General features: G+C 43.6%; 1 protein-coding gene across 2 annotated transcripts in view; it reads right to left on the reverse strand.

Annotated features, from left to right (window-relative positions):
* Positions 1 to 8,704: 8,704 nt before the first annotated feature.
* LOC306933313 (folylpolyglutamate synthase, mitochondrial-like) overlaps positions 8,705 to 21,015 on the reverse strand; it is a 28,521-nt gene continuing 16,210 nt past the window's right edge. For both annotated transcript variants that reach the window (XM_079515473.1, XM_079515472.1), the window contains 3 exons: positions 12,416 to 12,491; positions 11,881 to 11,944; positions 8,705 to 10,336 (listed from right to left, as the gene is read on the reverse strand). In XM_079515473.1, coding sequence (XP_079371599.1) covers positions 9,909 to 10,336; positions 11,881 to 11,944; positions 12,416 to 12,491 — 568 coding nt within the window. In that variant the 3' untranslated portion in view covers positions 8,705 to 9,908. The remainder of the gene's footprint in view (positions 10,337 to 11,880; positions 11,945 to 12,415; positions 12,492 to 21,015) is intronic.

Genomic DNA, 21,015 nt, shown 5'->3' on the forward strand with positions numbered 1-21,015 from the left:
GGAATCCCTTCTATCACAAGTGACACTATCTTGATACTATTAGTGGACGGATCTGTCTTCTTTCAAGATAACGTTGCTTGTCTCAACAAAATTCTTGGGAGGAAATTTAACCTGCATTGAAAGCAGTGAAATTAACTCATCCAAGTTGCTGACTAGACCACTTTGAGGTTTAAGGAAGAGAAAAAGAAAATACAACTAGACACATTTCTTCATTAAACATCCTGTTACAGTGGGCATGTTTTGAAGTTTTGCGGTAAGGACAAGTTATCTGGTGTCTTGTGAGTCTTATCGGGCTTGTTTGGCCTTTTAAAAGGTCTGATAAAGCAACCCTTCCAGGAGCACATCTACTTAACAGCATTGACACTTCCAGATCACTTGCCATCCAGTGCCCATGCACAGAAACCACAGTACAGGCTTGTCATCATACATACCATATGCATTAGGAACATAGTATCTGCAAGCCACCCGGTCTGTCACCACTGCTGGCTCGTCACTAGATGGCAACCCTCAGAAAGGATGGAAGTGCCGGGTTAGGTTTAGGCACGGGCCTGCGTGTTGGGGTGGGGGTCTGGAACCAAAAGTACCAGACGGTTCCGTCACATTTGGAGCCGTTTCCTGAACCGGTTTTTATCACTGTCAGAGCTGGTATGTGGACTTCATGTCTGCTGCTATACATTTACAATAGCAGTGTTTTTTTATTTTATTTTATGGACCACCATAACTCTGATAGTAGAAATCGAGAGTACCAAATACAACAGAACCAAATGGACCCTCACGGTAACCCAGAGGTTCCCTGTACCAGCGAGGTACAGGAATGTTTAGAGGGAACCCGCTAAGGAATCAGACCGCTAAGATGGAATCGTTAAGTAACCAGAATCGTTCAAATCCTAAAGGTTCCCATTCCCAAGCCCCAGCATGTGTATGACACAGTATGGTTATATACGTTTTAGGCATGGGTTTGGAGGGGTTAGGTTTAGGCATTCTGGCGGGACGTTAATATGTCCTTTCTACGATGGCCATCTAGTGACAACAGCCCTGCTGCTCCCGAGCTGCTGCTGTTCAGCTTATCATCACTACCATAATGCGCCAAAGACATGTGGACAAAGTACTCAAGCCCAGTACTTGAGCGAGTCAAAGTCAGTGGTGAAAAGTAATTAAGTACTTTTAAGCACTGTACTTAAGTACAATTTTGAGGTATTTGTACTTTACTTGAGTATTTCCAATTTCCAGTACTTTTACTTCTACTCCACTACATCTCGGAACCAACATTTTAACTTTTACTCCACTACAATTATTTGAAAACATTAGTTACTAGTTACTTTAATTTTGATTAGAAAACATACATTAACCACTTCAACCCTATACATTTCGGCCATTTGAAAAGAGCCGATCTACAAGCTCACAATGCGTCGCAACGCGGCGCATTGAGAGCTTGTAGTAGCTCTTTTCAATAGACTTTCTACACAGTTTGAACTTGTGAAATGGGACATTCTGCAATATGAATACTTTTACTTTTAGTACTTTAAAGGGATAGTTCAGATTTTTTTAACTTAAGTTGTATGAAATACTTGCCATTAATATAGTGGTTGCAACTGTATTCATTGATTGCCCGAGTCCTGTGGTGGGAGTTCTGCTCTGGTTTTGGTGAAATATCAAGTAGTTCCGGTCATTTTGTGGGGGGCACTGGGGGCCACGCAGTAAAAGTAAATGAATCCACAAAACTAACGTAATTTGACCCCTCTATCACACATAACTATGTTTTTTGTGTCCATATCACTACGCCCAAAAAATAGTTCCATGTGATAGAGGGGTCAAAGTTGAACGAAAGTCGCGCTAATATTTTAGAAATAGGTCAACAATACAAATTACGTTCGTTTTGTGGATTCATTTACTTTTACTGCGTGGCCCCAGTGCCCCCCACAAAATGACCGGAACTACTTAATATTGACCAAAACCAGAGCAGAACTCCCACCATGGGACTCGGGCAATCAATTAATACAGTTGCAACCACTATATTAATGGCAAGTATTTCATACAACTTAAGTTCAAAAAATCTGAACTATCCCTTTAAGTACATTTTGATGCCCATACTTTTGTACTTTTACTCAAGTACATTTTCAACTCCGTACTTTTACTTGCAACGAAGTAGTTCTAAATTGCAGTATTGGTACTTTTACTTAAGTAAAACAATTGAGTACTTTTTCCACCACTGGTCAAAGTACAGGCTGAAGGGAGGCCGAATCTACTTTGCTTTTTGTGATCTGTGTGCGCAGCGCAAACACAAATGGAAATTTGGGCATGAATGAACGTGGTGGGACGTCCTCACAGCTTTGACGGGATACAAAGAATACCTCCTCATTTACGGCAGCATTGTATGGAAACTGACAGCTGACTGCTTTGTCACAGAAACATACAATGCATGCTACAGTAAACAATCACACCCATGTGAAGTAAGTGGTGCAACTCTGTGTGGGGGTCCCCGGCACCCAGCCGCCCCGATTCCGGCGAGCCGCCCCGGGTCCGAAACGGTTGAGAAATGACAGAGTTACCGTGTGGGGGGTCCCTCTACTGTACCCTCTACTGTACTGTACTGTCACTGTACTGTACTGGCACACCTGAAATGCACCATATATACAGTTAATATGTGCGTGTTTGTTTGTGTGTGTTTTAGGTTGCGCACAGGTGGTGAAAAACAACCATGCTGTTTTCGTGCTCAGACATACCCAGCCAGCCAGCTACCCACACACATAGTCACTTAAGGAAGTGGTTTGTACCACTTAATAAAAACAAATCTGCCTTCATTTCCTGGACCTAGATCACAGTCAGACACCAACAACTGATAGTAAGGAGTGGATGGGACAGGGGGGGAGGGGGGAGAGTATTTTGACAATAGATACAAAACTCGGGTCCCGTCGGGGGTGTCGGCTGGGCAACAGGCAACAGGAAAGGCATTTTCATCTTTCTTAACCTAGTGTCCCCGTTTCGGGCATGTCTTTATAGGAGGAACATTATATCTTCAAAAAAGCCTGTGGATTTGTTTTCTATATCGTCACAAGACAGAAATATGAACAATATGAAGATATTGAAGATATTTTAAAATACATTTTCATGAACCATGCACTGGTCACTGGTCGAATACCTTTCCGGTCTGAAGAGCAGATGACAGATTATTCCTGTTCTGAACTGGCAGAATGACTGAATGAATCTCCCTCTGTAGCATTAGTTGATTGTGGAAGAGATAGCCTGGCTTGAGTCAACTACCCACCCACCCGTGTAGAAATGACCACTTCTTTTTTTTGTATCACAGTAAAATACACAGGTCACACACAGTGGTTACATGCAGACCCATAACCTAGACTACAGCCAAAATGTAACACCGAAAGGTGAGTACACAAACATTCAATCAAAAGCAAATAATATTACCCCCACAAAACATTTACAGAGGAAACAGTGTGGGTGGTATTTTACAGGGACGGAGGAGGGGGGATAATGAGCGGCTGATGCTAATGCATCCATTGAGTGGTAATTGAGCCTCATGACAATCAGTTACTGCCCACAGAGGCTGTAACTGATTGTCTATTAACACTTTGACCACTACTGACTGAGAGAGGCTAACAGCACGCACAAACACCTGCCTCAGAGACAGCAACAACAGCAAGTGTTTCTTTCATTTCCAAAAGTACTAAAATTGTATTCTTAGGCGCCGTTCACACCAGAGACAGCTGTCTCTCTCTTCTCTGTCTCTTCTCTTGTGTCGCACGGCTCACAATGCATTTCCAACGGGAGTCACGTGGTTTGACGAGACTACCTTGTTCCATGGGGGGGGAGGGGGGGGGGGGGGGGGGGGGGGGGACAGAAGACCGCCATGGGGAGCAAGCTTGTCTCGTCAAACCACGTGACTCCAATTAAAAATACATTGCGAGCCGTGCAGTAACACCGAACTTTGATTCTGCCAATGCTTTTCAATACTAAAGGAACGGTTTTGTTATTTTTGTAAATGTATGATGAATAGGACTTAATAAGGGGTTATAAAATATTGAAATATTTAAAATTCCCAAGATCACGTTCAAATTACAGTAGAGAACGTCAAATGACAACCTACTGTACAGGTACAATAAAATCCTGAAGTGTTCATATAACTTAGAGACCCTTATACAGTTCATTTGTACTCTCTTGACTACTCTCTATGTTAAATTTACATTGAGGATTTCACAATGGAATGTACACAACCGATAACTGTGGTAAAATGGACTTTAAAATGTAATTTAAAAGATGGTGTTGAATGGCGCGAGAGAGAGAGCGAGAGTGGGAGATGGCCTCATTGCCTGGGCTTTCTACGGGCCAAGTACCATTTGACACTTCCCACCTTTCTCTCAGAGAGAGGGGAGGGAACGGCCTACCTTGTAATTTATGAGGCTGCTTATAAAGACGCAGACAGGAGATTTGCAGTAGATACTCCATCTCATCTCTGGCCTGTCCTCCCCTAAAAAGACGTACCCCACAGTACTGGCACACACACACACACACACACACACACACACACACACACACACACACACACACACACACACACACACACACACAAATTGCCTTTTCATTTGTGTCCAGATGCCCCCACACATTTCCTTGTGCACACATGCATGCGCGCACACACACACACACACACAGGGGGGGACTTCCCCTCCCACAACAACCTTACAGCAGCAGAGGAGCTGAATGTCCATTCATTTATGTCGGACCCTAAACAACAGCAGCCAATTGCTGCTATGCCCCCCCCCCCCCCCCTTTTCTTTTGCCCTGTCAACAAAGAATGCTGCTAGAACTAAGATTGCCGGGTATTCTGTCTCGTGTCCCTCTGCACTCGCAACTGTTGAACTGTAGCATGAACAAAAAAGAAACTCAACGGGGAAGGGCTTTATTATTTGTAGATTGTCTTGTGTCAAAACTCAAAACCAAGATGGTCATTTTTTTATCTCTCAGTGGAAGGAATTAATAACACTCTTTTCCGCCACGCACTCTCTATAATACCCTTCTTTTATGTTATGTACTTCAAGTCTATGGACTTTGTTTAGAGCCTAATACTTATAAATGTCCCATCCCCAGCCAAGTCTATGGACTTTGTTTGTTTATGATGAAATTGTTTGCCAGCCAAGTCCACGGACTTTAATGTTTTATGACAACGTAAGACTTCATCTGGCTGATATATAAATACTGGCCTCGCTGCGCCCCTTACTTCACACGAGTGTGATTTTTAAAATATATTTTATTTTTAACCTTTTAATATTGTGAACTGGATTTTCTTTCTTTTAAGGTAGAGGCCATGAGGACGTCCCAGGGTGTTCTTGCCTCTCTTTGTACTACAAAACATCCTGATTTCTTTTAAACTGAACAAAATACAAATAATAAAGTGTGTATTTTTGGTAAACAACACTCACCTCCCACGACGGCTAAAGGTGCCTCAGAGCAAGGCACTTAACCTCAAACCTCCACCAGTGGTGTTGTTCAGAGGCCAACTGTACAATGTTTTGTTTGCACCGAGCAGCTCCTGTGTGTGTGTGTGTGTGTGTGTGTACTGTACGTTTAATTATACGACTGCAAAGCAAGGTGTTGCAGAAAAGGAACACACCTGCTCACTCAGCAAACCCTTCCCGAGATGAATAAAGGTTTAAAGAAGAAACCACCGCAAACGTACACTGGAGATGAGATATGATACATCTCCTCTGTGATATCTGCAGCATTGCACTTCACTTCCTCACATAGGGGCATTAGTCAGGGTCCTGAGAGTCCCTGTATAAGAGGATTCTTAAGACACACAATCTTCTTAAGGAGCTTCGCACAAGATACACAGCCAAATCCCTGAAGTTTGTGCTTGAAAGAGTAATGTTGTTTGCCTGACAGCGGCTCACACTAGAACAAAAAGCACTGTTGTGACTTAGCTAATTACTCAGGCTGCTGTAATACCAGATTAGCACAATCAATTGTGATTCATCACGGACCAACATGTGGCCTTTTTCCTGTTTGCTTTATCACCGTGTGTTCTCTCTATAGGTGCATTTGTGCTACGCTGTTCTTTCACTCGGGATTAGAAGTCGTTAAAAGTCATGACGGCCCTGGGAAACCAGCGAGATACTACTGTACAGAACGTACCTTTTTGTGCTCGACGGAAAAAAAACGGACGCTAAAATGAGAATCTCAGCAGTTTAGGGGGGGGAAAAAGAACATATATGACCTCCAGCACTAATATTTGTTTTCCGTGTATGGTATAAAGAGATTGTTCTGTTCCTTTACCGGCCGGTCTCCTGTCTCAAAATAATCTTGATGAGGCGACTAATAAGCCAGGGGGACCTTACAACCCCCAGCGGAGGCCCCCCACTGCAACCCTTCAAAACATAGCCAGGTTAACCCTTTGGCTGCGCGATCCCATTTTGTTTATAAGGATGCCCAAATGCTCAAGTAATGAAAAGGGATTGACTGGAGCCATAAGGGGGATTGGAGGGAACTTCCTCCAGTAATATTTTGAAAGTGAATCTATAACGGCAAAAAATATTGCATTCCATTTAGCTTTCAAGATTGTGTGTCTGTCTGTAAGCTTAGCTAAGACATTACGGGGAATGCATCGAGGGGGCATGTAGACAGACGAGACAGACCTTGTTTTGGGGCACCAGTGTCAGCGGACTTTAGGCCTGTGGCTCTACAGTGGGTGGCTTTCATTATACAACATGCCGCATAACCATTGAAGACTGCAGCCTGAAATTCCTCCGTCAAAAGGCACAGATGATTGATTCCGTTCAAACAAACCATTTGGGAATATTTGGGATGACTCTAAAAAATTATTCATGAATTCAATAGTCCATTAGCCGTCTGAACCTTCTCTAACCCAGTCAGGACGGGAAGGGGAACCCCCTTTTTTGGTGTTTCAAGCATTATGTTATACTTTAGCTATTGATAAAATAGCAGATCTACAAGCTTGTAGCGCGGCACTCGGTGCCGCGCTACGAGCTTGTAGATCTGCTATTTTTGAAAAATCGTGAAAATGTGGCGCAAATCTTTGAATATATATTCTTTCACAGTGAATGATTTTAACTCAAATCATTTCTTCTGGGGGGCCGACCTCACGCCGACCGCTCGGTCCGACGGTTCTTGTATTCTTTATTTTGTTTTACTGAGAATAAGGTTAGAAATAAGTTTAGGGTTAGGCATAGTTTTACTGGGGTTAAGTTTAGGTATGGGGTTAGGTTTAGGCATAGTTTTACTGAGGTTAAGGTTAAGAATAAGGTTAGGTTTAACCGTTAAAGCATCATTTACTTAGGTTACTTTAGGAATACCAGGCCGCGCAGTTCCGCCAGCTGTATGCCCGGGGCGAGTTGGTAAAGGGGCGTGTCTTGACCACAACGTTAAGAATGTAATGTCGATAGCATGTTATTTAAAGTTCATTTTGTATCCCAACAGTTTAAATGTACAGATTGTTATTGCGATAGTATATTGTTGAGACTGTTGATGCTTGCTATATAGGTTCTTTGTTTACCTGGGATCCTATAGTTTCTTGATGCACTGACTACACTGTCTCTCTGCATGTGATTACCTTGCTTATTGTAAAGGCCTATTCATACCCCAGTTTTAGGCGACATCTATGCTTGCTACTCACCTTTTCGGTGGTTTAGTAAAAGCAGAGAGATGTGTTGGGGTGAGCGCTGAGTCTCTTATCACCGCGGCGTGGCCGTGACGTCATGTTGTAGTTTTCGGTGGTCACCTTATCATCTATCATCTGGAATATGAATAGGCCTTTAGTCACTCTGGATAAGACAAAGTCTGACAAATGCCTAAATTGTAAATTGTAGTGACTAATAATGTGGATTATTTTCATGACAGCAATTATATATATATATATATATATATAAAAAGAAATCACACCCGTGTGAACTGAGTGGTGTAAGGTTTTATATAGCATGATCAGCTGTGGTCTGACGTAATGTCTGACGTAATGAAATCACACCCGGGTGAACTGAGTGATATAAGGTAAGGTATTATATAGCCTGATCAGCTCTGATCTGACGTAATGAAATCACACCCGGATGTGATTTCACAACTGGCTTTTTTTGTGCAGAAAAAATGAGCATGGTTGCTACGGTCATCCAGTTCACCCGGGTGTGATTTAATTACGTCAGAAATTATTTTGAACATAGCAACCATGCTCATTTTTTCTGCACAAAAAAGCCAGTTGTAGGAGTGGTTTACACCACTCAAAAAATAAGATCTACTTTGATTTCACAAGCGGTTGGTTTCTCACCAGAGTTAAGATGGTGGAGTTGGTGGCATGTTGTATAAAATAGTGTAAATTGAATCCCTTTTCATATCAAGGCCCTTTATTTATTTGGCATCTGAGCATTTGATGAGATTTAGCCTCAGACGTCACCCAATACGTAGAATATTTTGTTGTCGTTGGCTAAGATCTTGTCCACATTTCCATGCTGTATTGATGTTGGTACCATAGGAGAGACAACAGGCAAACGTTGATTAAAATAACAATTCTTCTACATTCTCTAACTGTGCACTCTGACAATAATATAACGCTTGAGAGCGTAAATTGAAACCAAATGGACTATTTGGTTGCATTTAGCTGGGGACCAGCTGGAGCCCTCTCAAGGATCACTGGTTGAAAACCAATGCTGATAGTGTAAGAGAAAGGGACTCACTTTTCAAGTGATGATGCCTGAAGAGGCTTTTATTAAGCTATTACATTATGTTACACTGAGACAACACAATAATACATCTCCTCTGTCAAGATGAGGTACAATACAAGCCCTGCAGCGCCCTCCCCTGGTCAACCACTGTGAAACACAGCGGCAGCCTACTGTCAAGAGTACAGATTGTTGTAAACACATTAAAAAGGTCCTCATGAATCCACTTGGCACATTTACGCCAGCAACAGGCGGAACACAAGTTGGTATTGCTGCCATTTGGGGGGGGGGGGGGGTGGGGGGGGGGGGGGGGGCGGAGTGGGGGTGAATTCATGAACCACACGGCACACGGACCCCAGGGAGAGCAGGTGCTGCTATGGTAGTAGCCAATGGGGATCCGAATTAACAAACAAAGATTGAGATCCACTGTTGATTAGCGGATCTCAACCAATCCACTGTTTCTCGACGTTGGGTCCAGTGATCCTCAGCGGACCACCTTTACACCGGTCTATGACTCCGAGTGTACAAATGGAACCAAATCAAACTAAATAAGTAGGGATGCACGCATATGGAAATTCTTGGCCGACACCGACGTTTAAAGATAATTCAGCCGATACTGATATTTAGATTTTAAGTGTTATTATTTCCCCCTTTTGTGCCAGGGAAACATCTTCATTATAAGAACTAACTGTTCAGAATCTACAGCTCGGTAGGCTCCAACATAGCTCAACGCAAAATGGACGCTCATCGACAACAGATAAATATTGGCTGTCAGCTATATTTGCCGATATTGACCGACAGCAGCAAATATTGGCAGATATGTCGGTGCATCTCTACAAATAAGCACTGCAGATTTTACAGTGTAGATTGGGGTCCCAGTATAGTTTAATTCTAGTGATTCTCAACATTTTTTTTTATTTCAAGGACCCCCCCCCCCCCCCCCCCCAGTTTCATAATATGCATTAGTCCACACAGACCCCCCGCGGCACCGAGCGCCGCGCTACGAGCTTGTAGCTCTGCTATTTTTGAAAAACATGTGAAAATGTGGCGCAAATCATTGAATACATATTCTTTCACAATGAACGTTTTTTTTCTTTTTTTCCAGATGGGGGTCAATGGCGGCCAATTACATATCCTTTTTGGGGTTCTCCTCGACATTATAGAAACATAAGATTTTGTAGAATCTGGCCTCGGTCCTAAACGGGCTAGAATAAATTCACGGTTTCTTCCTCACGAGGAGTCCAGCGAGGGGACGAGGTGTTGGAGGACCCCTCCCACCAGATACAGGCTCCCCGTCACCAGGACGGAGATGTGCGGCGCGTCCCTCAGAGCCTCGGCCCAGTCCGTGGACTGTACCGCCGCCGGGACCCCAGGGGGAGCCAGGACCGGGTCTCTTCCCTGGCTGATCCACTGGAGGGCGCTGAGGATGCATGGAAAGACCAGGGCGCGAGTCCCGGAGTTGGCCACTAGATGGCGCTGATGAGGCCGATGATGATGGTGGTGGTTCGGTTGTTGGTCTATTGGCAGTTCCTCGGGACTCTTCTGAGCTTCTTCTTCTGGCGCGCTCAGACTCAGCCAGCTGTTCTGGTTGTCCAGGCAACGGGCTAACGCTTGCTCCGCGGGCGTGCTCCAGTTGGCCTGAACTGTGGGAGAGCTCACTAATGAGGGAAGAAAGGCATGGTGAATGAACACGTGAGACATTACTGCTCTCGCTGCAAAAAAAAAATGCCACTTTTATTGCTGATCTATTTGCGTGAGTCAAACCTGATTTTAATTGGTATAGTTGCAATTCTTTCAGTCTGCCACTTCCAAAGGACAAAGAAAATGAAAGTGTTGGTGTGTATTTATTTCCTGGGTCAAATTATCATTGCAATGTCTTTATTTCCTGGGTCAAATTATCATTGCAATGTCTTTAACCGTTTGAACCCTAGCGGCCTCTATTCTGGGGTGGGGAACATTTGCCAGAAATAGCTGATCTAAATGTGTTGTGTTATGACAAGTTTTTTTGCGGCTTTCGCCTTTATTTATTTTTTACTAGCCCTTACCCGTTCTGAATATTATGAACACCACACACTCACTCACTCACTCACTCGCGCACTTGTCAATTGAAGTCCCCCCGGCCCCGCGATGCGATACAAAAATCCTCCACAGTCTACTGTGAACCCGTAGCACTGATGCGATGTCCATGGATGGTCCAACTTGTACGGCAGTTGCTTTAGCCAAGCGGTGTTGTTTGGCGTGTTGCGTAAGATAGCCGAGGGATGTTTTTTTGTGCTTTGGCATGGCTTTGTAGTTTTCGGTGGTGGTAGGAAGAAGTGACTGTCCGTCTCTGTGTTGTTGCGGACGGGGATGGAATGTTTTGTGTGTGTGTGTGTGTCTCTCACAGCGTGGGGCTGGAGGTGCGGTCACAGTGGTGGGGATGGCAAAGGAGATGTTGCACGGAAAACTGTGTGCCAATATTAATCTGTTGCCGTCCCAACGTGCATTTCAGTGGTGACACTGGTGACAGGTGATTTCCGGGGAGATGAGTTGTTTTTGACACAAATTAATTGAATTAAGATGATTGTTGGAATGTTTGGCGTGTGTAATGCGGGGCAGATTGAGGTTGGAGGACAGGGCTGTGTGGCGCTAGGTGCCGTGAGGCTGTCCGTGCGTTGTGGCGCTGTGAGGAGGCGCTTTGCTCTATGCGGAAGTGGACAGACACACACACACACACACACACACAGCGGTGCTTGAATTTAATAATGATAGAGGGACAGACAGTAGGCTGACAGGAAATGGGGGAGAGAGATGGGGGAGTCACATGCAGTAAAGGCCGTCTGGATCGGGAGTCGAACCCGCGGCACACTGCCAGACTCGGGCTACCTGGCCGGTAGCCCGAGCCAGGTTGGCCAGGTGCCTGGACCGTTGAGCCACGGCCCAGGCCTTATGACGAGTTGTGAGCATGTACTGTAGATCAAGCAATTTCTGGTGCAGAGGTTTGGTGTAGAAGGAAACAAGAGCAGACCAAGTACAGAGCCAACTCAGTATATACTGTAGAGTTTAAGGTCTTAAACAATGATTTAACATTGTAAAGAAATGAAAAAAGCTCATAAGGCATCGCAATGCAATGCATTGTGAGCTTGTAGTAGGATTATTTTCACTATTCATCATGATGGATATAATTTAGTGTTAACGTGTTAAAGTGTTAACATGACCTTACCTGTGGTGTTTGTATGTGTTTCCGTTACATTGGGGCAGAAAACAGCATAGTCAAACTGGCAAGGCTGCAACATACAGAAAAACAGACAGACAAAAGTGTTTTTGCAATTCTCCTTCGGCATAAGTTATATATAGAGAGATAGAGTGTGTGTGTGTGTGTGTGTGTGTGTGTGTGTGTGTGTGTGTGTGTGTGTGTGTGTGTACAGCTGTACAATGTATCAGCTGAGCTACAATATGAGGAGAATTTGATGTGTATGCACTGCAGTAAAGTGACACAAGTATGATTTTGCTTCCACTTCTCTGCTAAGTCTACTACTCTTTTTTATTCACCACGTCATCTTTGTTTCTTCATTGATGTCTTTAGTTATATCAATTATTACATCAAGTTGTATGCCTTGAGGCAAAACACATTTTCTGTTGTGACTGAGCCATGTTGCTGTTAAATCAGACTTGGGTATGGCCGCGGTGAGACCACGGTGACACCATGGACAATCATGAATTAATTGATTGATATAGTATGCTGAAGTTGAACTCACCACTAGAAGTTTGAGCAAGGCAGCGGAATCCCTGTCTCCTGTTGTGTTGAACAGCAGAACTCTCATTCCACGACTCCTGTTTGAGAGAGAGAGAGAGAGAGAGAGAGAGAGATAGAAGGAGAGAGAGAGAGAGAGAGAGAGAGAGAGAGAGAGAGAGAGAGAAAGAGAAGGAGAGAGAGAGCAGGTGAATGAGGGAGAGACAAGGCCCTATATCAGGGTTCCCCAATAGGAGCGCCCCCTTGTGGCCCCTGGAAGATTCTTTTTTAAAAAAGAAAAAGTTTTTTGTTTTGTTTTCGGGGGGTGTCCCAGATATAAATGGCATTAAATGGGGGTCAGTAGCCTATGCATGTCAAACTGGTCCCCGGACCACTGGTTGAGAACAATTTTTAATTCATTAATGAAACAAATAAAAAACCCAATTTTTCGCGCGTGCGGACTCGGCCCCCAGCCTGGTTCCCTAGTCAAAATATGGCCCTTGAGGAAAATTTATTGGGGAACCCTGCCCTATATCTTGCACCAAGGCCCTATGGGCTCCATTTTTGTCTCATCTCTCTAAAGCCACTATTTGGGGTTTTAGGAGTGGGGAAAGGGTGTTCCCCCACTAAAGTTGGTATTTTGGTTACCTGTCTAAATCCCTTAAACACCTCCGTTACCCGTTATATTATGCATAGGTGTGGTTTGGGCGTTGCAATAATTAAAGATTTAACCAATCACCAGTCTTGGCTTTAAGATATCCCTTTAACACATTTTGTGCCCAAAACGTCTGTGGACGTCATGGGTATTACCGCACGTGCATAGCCCAAGACGTCTGTGGACGTCTTTGAAAAAAAAAAAATATATATATATATATATTTTTTATTTTTATATATTATTTTTTTTATAAAAAAAAATCAGAAAAATCAAAACACTTTTATTTTTATTTTTTTAACATATATACATATACATTTGGTATATAGATCGTGCGTGTAGGCCGTCTTTACGGAACGGTATGAAGCAAAAAGGAAAGTTCGGATTTAGACATCATTAAACCGCATTTGCTGCTATGGGGTGATGAACTGAATGAGCAAATGGAATCGCGCACAAATAACTTCTTACAATACAATTATATAAACACAATGGACACAAGGAAGTGGCAGGCACTCACGTCTGCTGATTATAGTTAAATTACAAAGAGATGCATAGGAGAATAAGGAGAGATGACGCAGCCTGCCCTGCACTCCGCGGACATCTCCATTGAGGCGCGGTGCGTGTCGCTCTTTACCAAACTAATTTGGCATACGCTTTACGGGTGCTTTTAAAATGCACCCGTAAACCGTATCGCTTTCCCAAATGTGTTTGACCAAAATAGCAATTTAGGGGAAAGCGTGCCAACACGCCCATGACCACACCTCTAGGCGCAAATACCGGTGTGGGCAAAAGATATAGCGGGTGACGCGGGACGAAAATACCATTAAGGGACAGAGAAAGCTCCTATATTCGTAATTCTCGGGCAGCGGCTGAATTGCGGGCCGCGCTGCGGGTAAAGGATGCGACAAAATTGGAGCCCTATATCTCCCTAAACTTATTTGCCATTTTTTACTATTTTAAAACATTTTAAAATAGTACAAATAGCTGATCTACAAGCTAGTCGATGTAGATTGGTTAGTTGACCTATTTTTAAATGTTTTAAAATAGTAAAAAATGGCAAATAAGTTTAGGGATAAGGGGTGGCGCAAGGTGGAGCCCAAGGTGTTTCTAAAGTTTTCTAAGATTCTAAACAGTATAATATATATATATATATATATATATATATATATATATATATATATATATATATATCATCTGTACATTGAAACTATACACACAATAGTATGCCATGTCTACAAATGATCCTGGCCAGTCTACATAACATGCATTACAATTTAGCCTAGACTGCTAGGCTAGGGCAAGTGCTATATGGGTTAAGGTCTGAAGAGGTGAGTCTTCAGATGAGATCACTGTGGAAAACTGGGGAGCGAGTCTGCAGTTCTGACTGCAGTATAATGCAATATTAAGGCTGTCAAAAATAACGCGTTAATTAATTGCGTTGAAATATTTAACGCAATTAACGCATGCGCAGTCTTGACCCGCCTAAATCCCATAATTCCACTCACTGACTCAACCCACCGCTCTAGTTCTGCAGTGGAAGGCGGGTGGTCTAAACCAGGGGTTCTCAACCCATGGGTCGCGACCCCTCGGGGGGTCGCCAAATTAGTTTGGGGGGTCCCCAAATTATTTTTAAAAAAAAAAGTGTTTTTCTTTTTTTTCCCACGATTTTTCAAAAATAGCAGACCTACAAGCTCGTAGCGCGCCACTCGGTGGCGCGCTATGAGCTTGTAGATCTGCTATTTTTCAATAGCTAAATTATAACATAATGCTTAAAACACCAAAAGGGGTTCCCGCCCAAAATGGGTTAAGGTTATTGTAGCAGTCAATTTATATTGGGGGTCGGGAGGGGGCGGGGCGGGGGTCCCGAGACATTGCCAAAGCATTTCCGGGGGTCCCCGGCCAAAAACGTTGAGAACCCCTGGTCTAAACAGTAAACACAACAATATGGAGCAAGAAGAAAAGGTTGGGCCTATGGATGGTTTTGTGTTTGCAAAGAACAAAGATGGAACAATAAATAAGCACGCAGTCATTTGCACGCATTGCTCTAAGCAGTTTAGTTTTCACCGAAGCTGTTCAACCTTAAAGTACCATATCAACGCTAAGCATGCATTTGTTGGGGCTGCTTCGGATGGCTTGCGTCAGACCAACCTGAATGAACGCAGGGCACTAAGCAAGTCCACCGCCGATGAATTAACCAACACAATTGCAAAATGGGTTGCAATGGACTGTAGACCGATTAGCATTGTTGAAGACAAGGGCCTCGCTAATGTTTTGAAAGTTGCGACCCTCGACACATCCTACAAACCACCAGCAAGAGCCACAATAATGACTTGAGTCCACGAGCTGTATGCAACCGAAAAAAAAGAAAAAAGAAGAGGCTACAGCTCAAGCGGAATCTGTCGCCCTGACAGGAGACCACTGGGCGTCAGTGAGTAATACAAATTACCTGGGAGTAACTGCACATCAAATTTAAGTTCTGTAAACTGAAAATGTTATATGGATGAACCACAGTGCCTAGTGTAGGCTAGATTCAGAGACAGTTGATTGAGTACTGTTCCAAACCCCCATGCAAACAGTTCAAATTCTGTTCCTCTCTGTGTTAATAAGAAGAATAACACTGTTATTTGTTGATTTGTTAAATAAACAGAATACTACATAGGTATGTTAACAAATGTATATCCGCTTTCTGTCATTTATCTTTCCATTTCCACAACAATATACAGGAAAACATGGCATATTTTGGACATAGTTCGAATGGTGATTAATCATGATTAAATTAATTTTGAAGCTGTGATTAATCTGATTAAAAATTGTAATCATTTGACAGCCCTAGAGACGGTTGTATAATCGCAAAAAGAAAACTTGGCTCAGCTATAGCATGAGATATTGTTCAATAAACCGCAGCAAGCCATTGTCAAAACCTCAAGAAATAGTGCAACCTCTCTGTATATTATTGCTAAATTAAACTGACAATGCAAAATAGGACTAAAGAAGAGTGGGCAAACTTATTGTTACAGTTGAGTAAGCGAGAAAAATAAACTTTAACCCAGATTTATCCTGAAAATGCCTGAATCTAAGAGAATTGGCTCAGACTCTCTACAGATAATGGTCAGCAGATGGCACTGTTCTGCAGAACTGTGTTTGCATATTTGGAAAGAATGTACTCTTCATGTTAACTTGGGGAGAACTACTATCAAATTATGATAAATGTCTCTGTGAATACATGCATGAACAACAGTATAGTAGTGTTGTTTTTGGCAGCAAATGTTAGTTTTAGTCATAGTCTCTTGAATAGTTATCATTTAGTTTTAGTCACATTTTAGTCTAGTTTTAGTCGACTAAATATCATACAATTTTAGTCGACTAAATCTACAGTTGATTTAGTCGAACAAAATGTATTTTGGCTTGATGCCGTCGTAATGTTTTCACTGCGTCGCGTTGTGGACTTGTAGATTGGCTATTTTCAGCATGCAACTAATTGTAAAATGACTTATACTGGCTCTCTTGTCCACTAGTCCCTTCCTAACATTTTAGTTTTAGTCACCATAGCTTAGTTTTCATTTAGTTTCCGTCAGTGAAAAAAGGTAGTCGACAAAATCAACACTGCAGTATAGTAACACATTACATCTAGTCGGGCGTCATTACTGAGTAGCTTTAACTTTATGTTTTGATTTTGAACTGCAATGAAAAATAATATACTAGAACCGTAGAGCGGGACATTAAATGTGGATTATGTTCCACAGTGGATATGCGGTCGGTTAAATGCGACTCGCTGTCAGGCTTCATTAGAGCCTATCTATGCACCTTAACCGCTAGGCCATCGGTGCCCCACACTTCCCCCCTCTTCAGTCTGAAAAGGGGTTCAGGCAGTCTTCTCTAAAGCAATGGTTGTCAAACCTTTTCATGTCAAGGACCCAAAAATGTAGTTATTAGCCTGCAGACCACCATTTCAAAAGATACAGCAGTGACCCCCCCATAAGAGAAGATTTTTACAGCTCTAGCAGTGATTCTCAGCCTGTTTAATTTCAAGGACCCCCCAGTTTGACATGCATTAGGCTACGACCCCCATTTAATGGCAACTCTATTGCCATTAAATGGCAATAGAGTTGTGTACAAATGGAACCAAACAGACCCTGATGGGTCCGTTTGGTTCCATTTGTGAACTCTCTGAGTTGCGATGCAACTTTATTGTCAGCTTGCACTGACATTTGTTTTGTGTCCATGACGTCACCGTTCAAGATACAGACAAGGCATAGACACAAATACATTACAGAATGATAGACATTACAGGACACAAATCATAGAAACAGACAGGAACAAGAACACATCCTCTGGTTTAACGATTTTGGTTTAAAAGCAGGACAGACTGATGTACAAAAGAGTCCTTTAGTCAGTTTTTCTTATACTTAGGGACTCTAAACCACCTCATGGAGGGCAACAGTTGATATTCATCATTTTAAAACATGTAAGGGATCAGAAGAGATACAGACCCATAAGGGTCCATTTGGTTCCAAACTCATCATCATTTAGCTGGGGACCCCCTGGGACACCCTCAAGGACCCCTGGGGTCTTTTGAGAACCAATGCTCTAAACCAGGGGTTCTCAACGTTTTTGGCCGGGGACCCCCGGAAATGCTTTGGCAACGTCTCGGGACCCCCGCCCCGCCCCCTCCCAACCCCCAATATAAATTGACTGCTACAATAACCTTAAACCATTTTGGGCGGGAACCCCTTTTGGTGTTTTAAGCATTGTTATAATTTAGCTATTGAAAAATAGCAGATCTACAAGCTCATAGCGCGCCACCGAGTGGCGCGCTACGAGCTTGTAGGTCTGCTATTTTTGAAAAACCGTGAAAAAAATAAAAAAACTTTTTTCTTTTTTTTTTTTTTAAATAATTTGGGGACCCCCTAAAATAATTTGGCGACCCCCCGAGGGGTCTAAACTAGGGTGTGTGTGTGTGTGTGTGTGTGTGTGTGTCTTATAGTCCGGAGGCTTAGTGAAAGGATAGTGCAATTGCGGATAAAAGCGTAATTTTTTGCATGATGGTTCGTTAGGGTCAGTTATTGAATTTTAGCCTAGGAGCCCTTGTCAAATATCTATTTTAAATATCAAATTGCAAGACATTATTATCAATGCAATATGTGAAATATGTGAAAATCCGCCTAGTATTTTTCAGACTATATACATCATAAAATGATCAGATTATTTTCAAATGTGTTAAAGTTGACTTATTTTGACATTATTAAAGTCACAGAACATGAAATATCATCAATAACACCTTTATTGTAATGAAGAATACATACAAATGAACTAGAACTCGACCGGCCATAGGACGGTCTCGCGCCACACTATCCAGGTGGCCAGTTGTCCGGGTGGCCACTTGTGCAGGGTGCCCACTTGTTCAGTCAGACTACATTTTGGGTGCGATACGGAACCATACTGTAGCGTACTGTACTGTACCATACTGTACCGTACTGTACAATACTGCACTGTACTGTACCATACTGCACTGTACCAGACTGTACCACACTGTACTGTACTGTACCATACTGTATGTTACTGTACCATACTGTATGTTACTGTACCATACTGTACCAGACTGTACGTTACCGTACCGTACCATACTGTACTGTACCATACCGTGCTGCTGTGTGTGTGTGTGTGTGTGTGTGTGTGTGTGTGTGTGTGTGTGTGTGTGTGTGTGTGTGTGTGTGTGTGTGTGTGTGTGTGTGTGTGTGTGTGAAGTGAAAAAGGGAGGGGTCGGTGAATGTGGAAATTGTGATATAATTTGCGTCACAGCAAAATGTTGCACAATAACAGTATGGCACACAAAAGCAATATTTGTACAATACATATGACAGGTGAGCGGAGGCAATGTAGTGCAGATGGATTCCTGTGGCATGTAGAATTTGTTATTCTGTCGTATATGTCCTTAGACCTTCAGCTCCATTGCAGCAAGCCAGTCAAGTGTGTCATTGTCTAGGTCAATTAAGCCTTGATCACCATTTGGTGGCCGGTATGTGGGACAGCTGGTCAACACGTGTTCCACAGTCTGTAATGGATCCCCACATTCTCAGTGGGCACTGTTTGTGAGACCCCACTTCTGCATGGATGCACCAAAGCGTCCCACACCCGTCCTCAGGCGGTTGAAGGTTGTCCACTCCCTGCGGGGGAGGCGCTGGCCAGGAACATCTGTGAGATCCTCGATGTAGTAGTGAAGCCTGGAAGGATCTGCTGCCTTCCACTGGTCCCTCCATCTTGCCTTCACCCAGGAAGCCTTGGAGGTGTCGGCTGGTGTTGTGCCGAGCAGTTCCTGGGCCTGTGTGGCAAAGGGCCGCCGGGACTTGAGATGCGTACGCTGTGGTGTCTCCGTGACGACCTTGTGGAGGAGGTGAGATTTTCTCAACTGTGCCTTCCGAGTGAGGGCCAGTCTGGCTGCTTCTCGCCTGACCTCTGCTGGGGCGATTCCAGCAAGGACTGGCAGTTGGTTGGTTGGCGTGGCTCGTAGGCATCCAGAGACCATGTCCAGCTTTTGGACATGGTCCATCCAGGCTGAGGCACAGTATTCAGCGGCAGGGAAAACTAGGGCCTCGGTGGAGATGCGCAGTGTCTTTGTGGTGACTCCCCACGTGGTGCCAGCTAGATGCTGTATCAGTGCGGCACGGGCTTTCCCTTAACACTGTCCAGGTGTTGTTTAAAGGACAGTGTTCTATCGAGCTTCACTCCATGTATGTCGGTGAGGACTGGGACTGCAGCCAGGCACCGTCGACCATGATGTTGATTTGGCGAGTTGCTTCCCTTTTGTAGAGGTGGAACATTGTTGCTACAGTCTTCTCACCACTGAGCTTGAGGCGGCAGTCCTTCAGGTATGAAGAAAGGGTGTTCATGTCCTCCGAGAGGCCTTCCCCTATACTGCTTCCAAGGATGGCTTGCTGAGCAGAATTGCCAGGTTTCGTAGGAGAAGCCGGACGGATAAACATATTGGTTTGCTCCCCCTTTCCATTATAGTACAAGGATATGCATCATAGTGTGAAACATGTTATAGAGCTGTGCTTTCTGCCTAGCTGTCACAATTGCATTTGCAAAGTGGGGAACAGTCCAAATTTGCATTACTGCATTTTCAGGTACTACACTACAGTCACCTTTACAGGTGCATCTGATCAGCTCTCTGGAAGCTCTGGAAACCTCTGGAATGGTCAGCCAAACTGGCACCCATGACCCTTCTTCCTTAACCCACCCATAGTTCTGTGGAGAAGGAATCACTTGGTGGCTTCGTGTGCTGGTGGCCCAGATGCCCGCTTGGTAGACTGCAATAGCCTATAGGGGAACCCAAATCTCGAGCCCTGCCTATGTTTCACGCATATTCCGGTTGTGAGACAACATATGCCTTAATAGCCGGGGAGCCAGTCACCCACAATTTGAGAGGACCTGTGATGTCATAACATACTTTTTATTTGTGTTTTTTTTCTATTCATTTGGTCAGAGCAGACCTCTCATTCTGTGTTCCTTAATGACCAAGTGAATAGAAAAAACACAAATAAAAAGTATGTCATGACATCACAGGTTCATCTCTATTCCCGCTCCCCGGCTATTAATGGAAAGGGTAAGAAGTCAGCTTGGTGGACCTGGCAAGCCTATGATGCTGCGACAGAAACATTTGTCAACTGCCAGCACTTCCGGGAGCTTGAAAGACTGACAGTAATTTTGTACGACAAATCCAGTCCTTTGAGCTCCATCAACAAAAAAAGAAAATAACTCTTCTGTGAACAAAATCGAACGATAGAGAAATTACCTCCCACCCAGGGTGCACTCACATGTGAAACGGGCAGTCTACCAAGCAGGTATCTGAGCCACCAGCACACAAAGCCATCAAATGATTCCTTCTCCACAAAACTATGGGTGGGCCAAGGAAGAAGGGTCATGGGTGCTAGTTTGACTGACCATTCCAAAGGTTTCCAGAGCTTGCAGAGAGC

Source organism: Electrona antarctica (genome assembly GCF_951216825.1).
Source record: "Electrona antarctica genome assembly, chromosome: 12".
Taxonomy (NCBI): domain Eukaryota; kingdom Metazoa; phylum Chordata; class Actinopteri; order Myctophiformes; family Myctophidae; genus Electrona; species Electrona antarctica.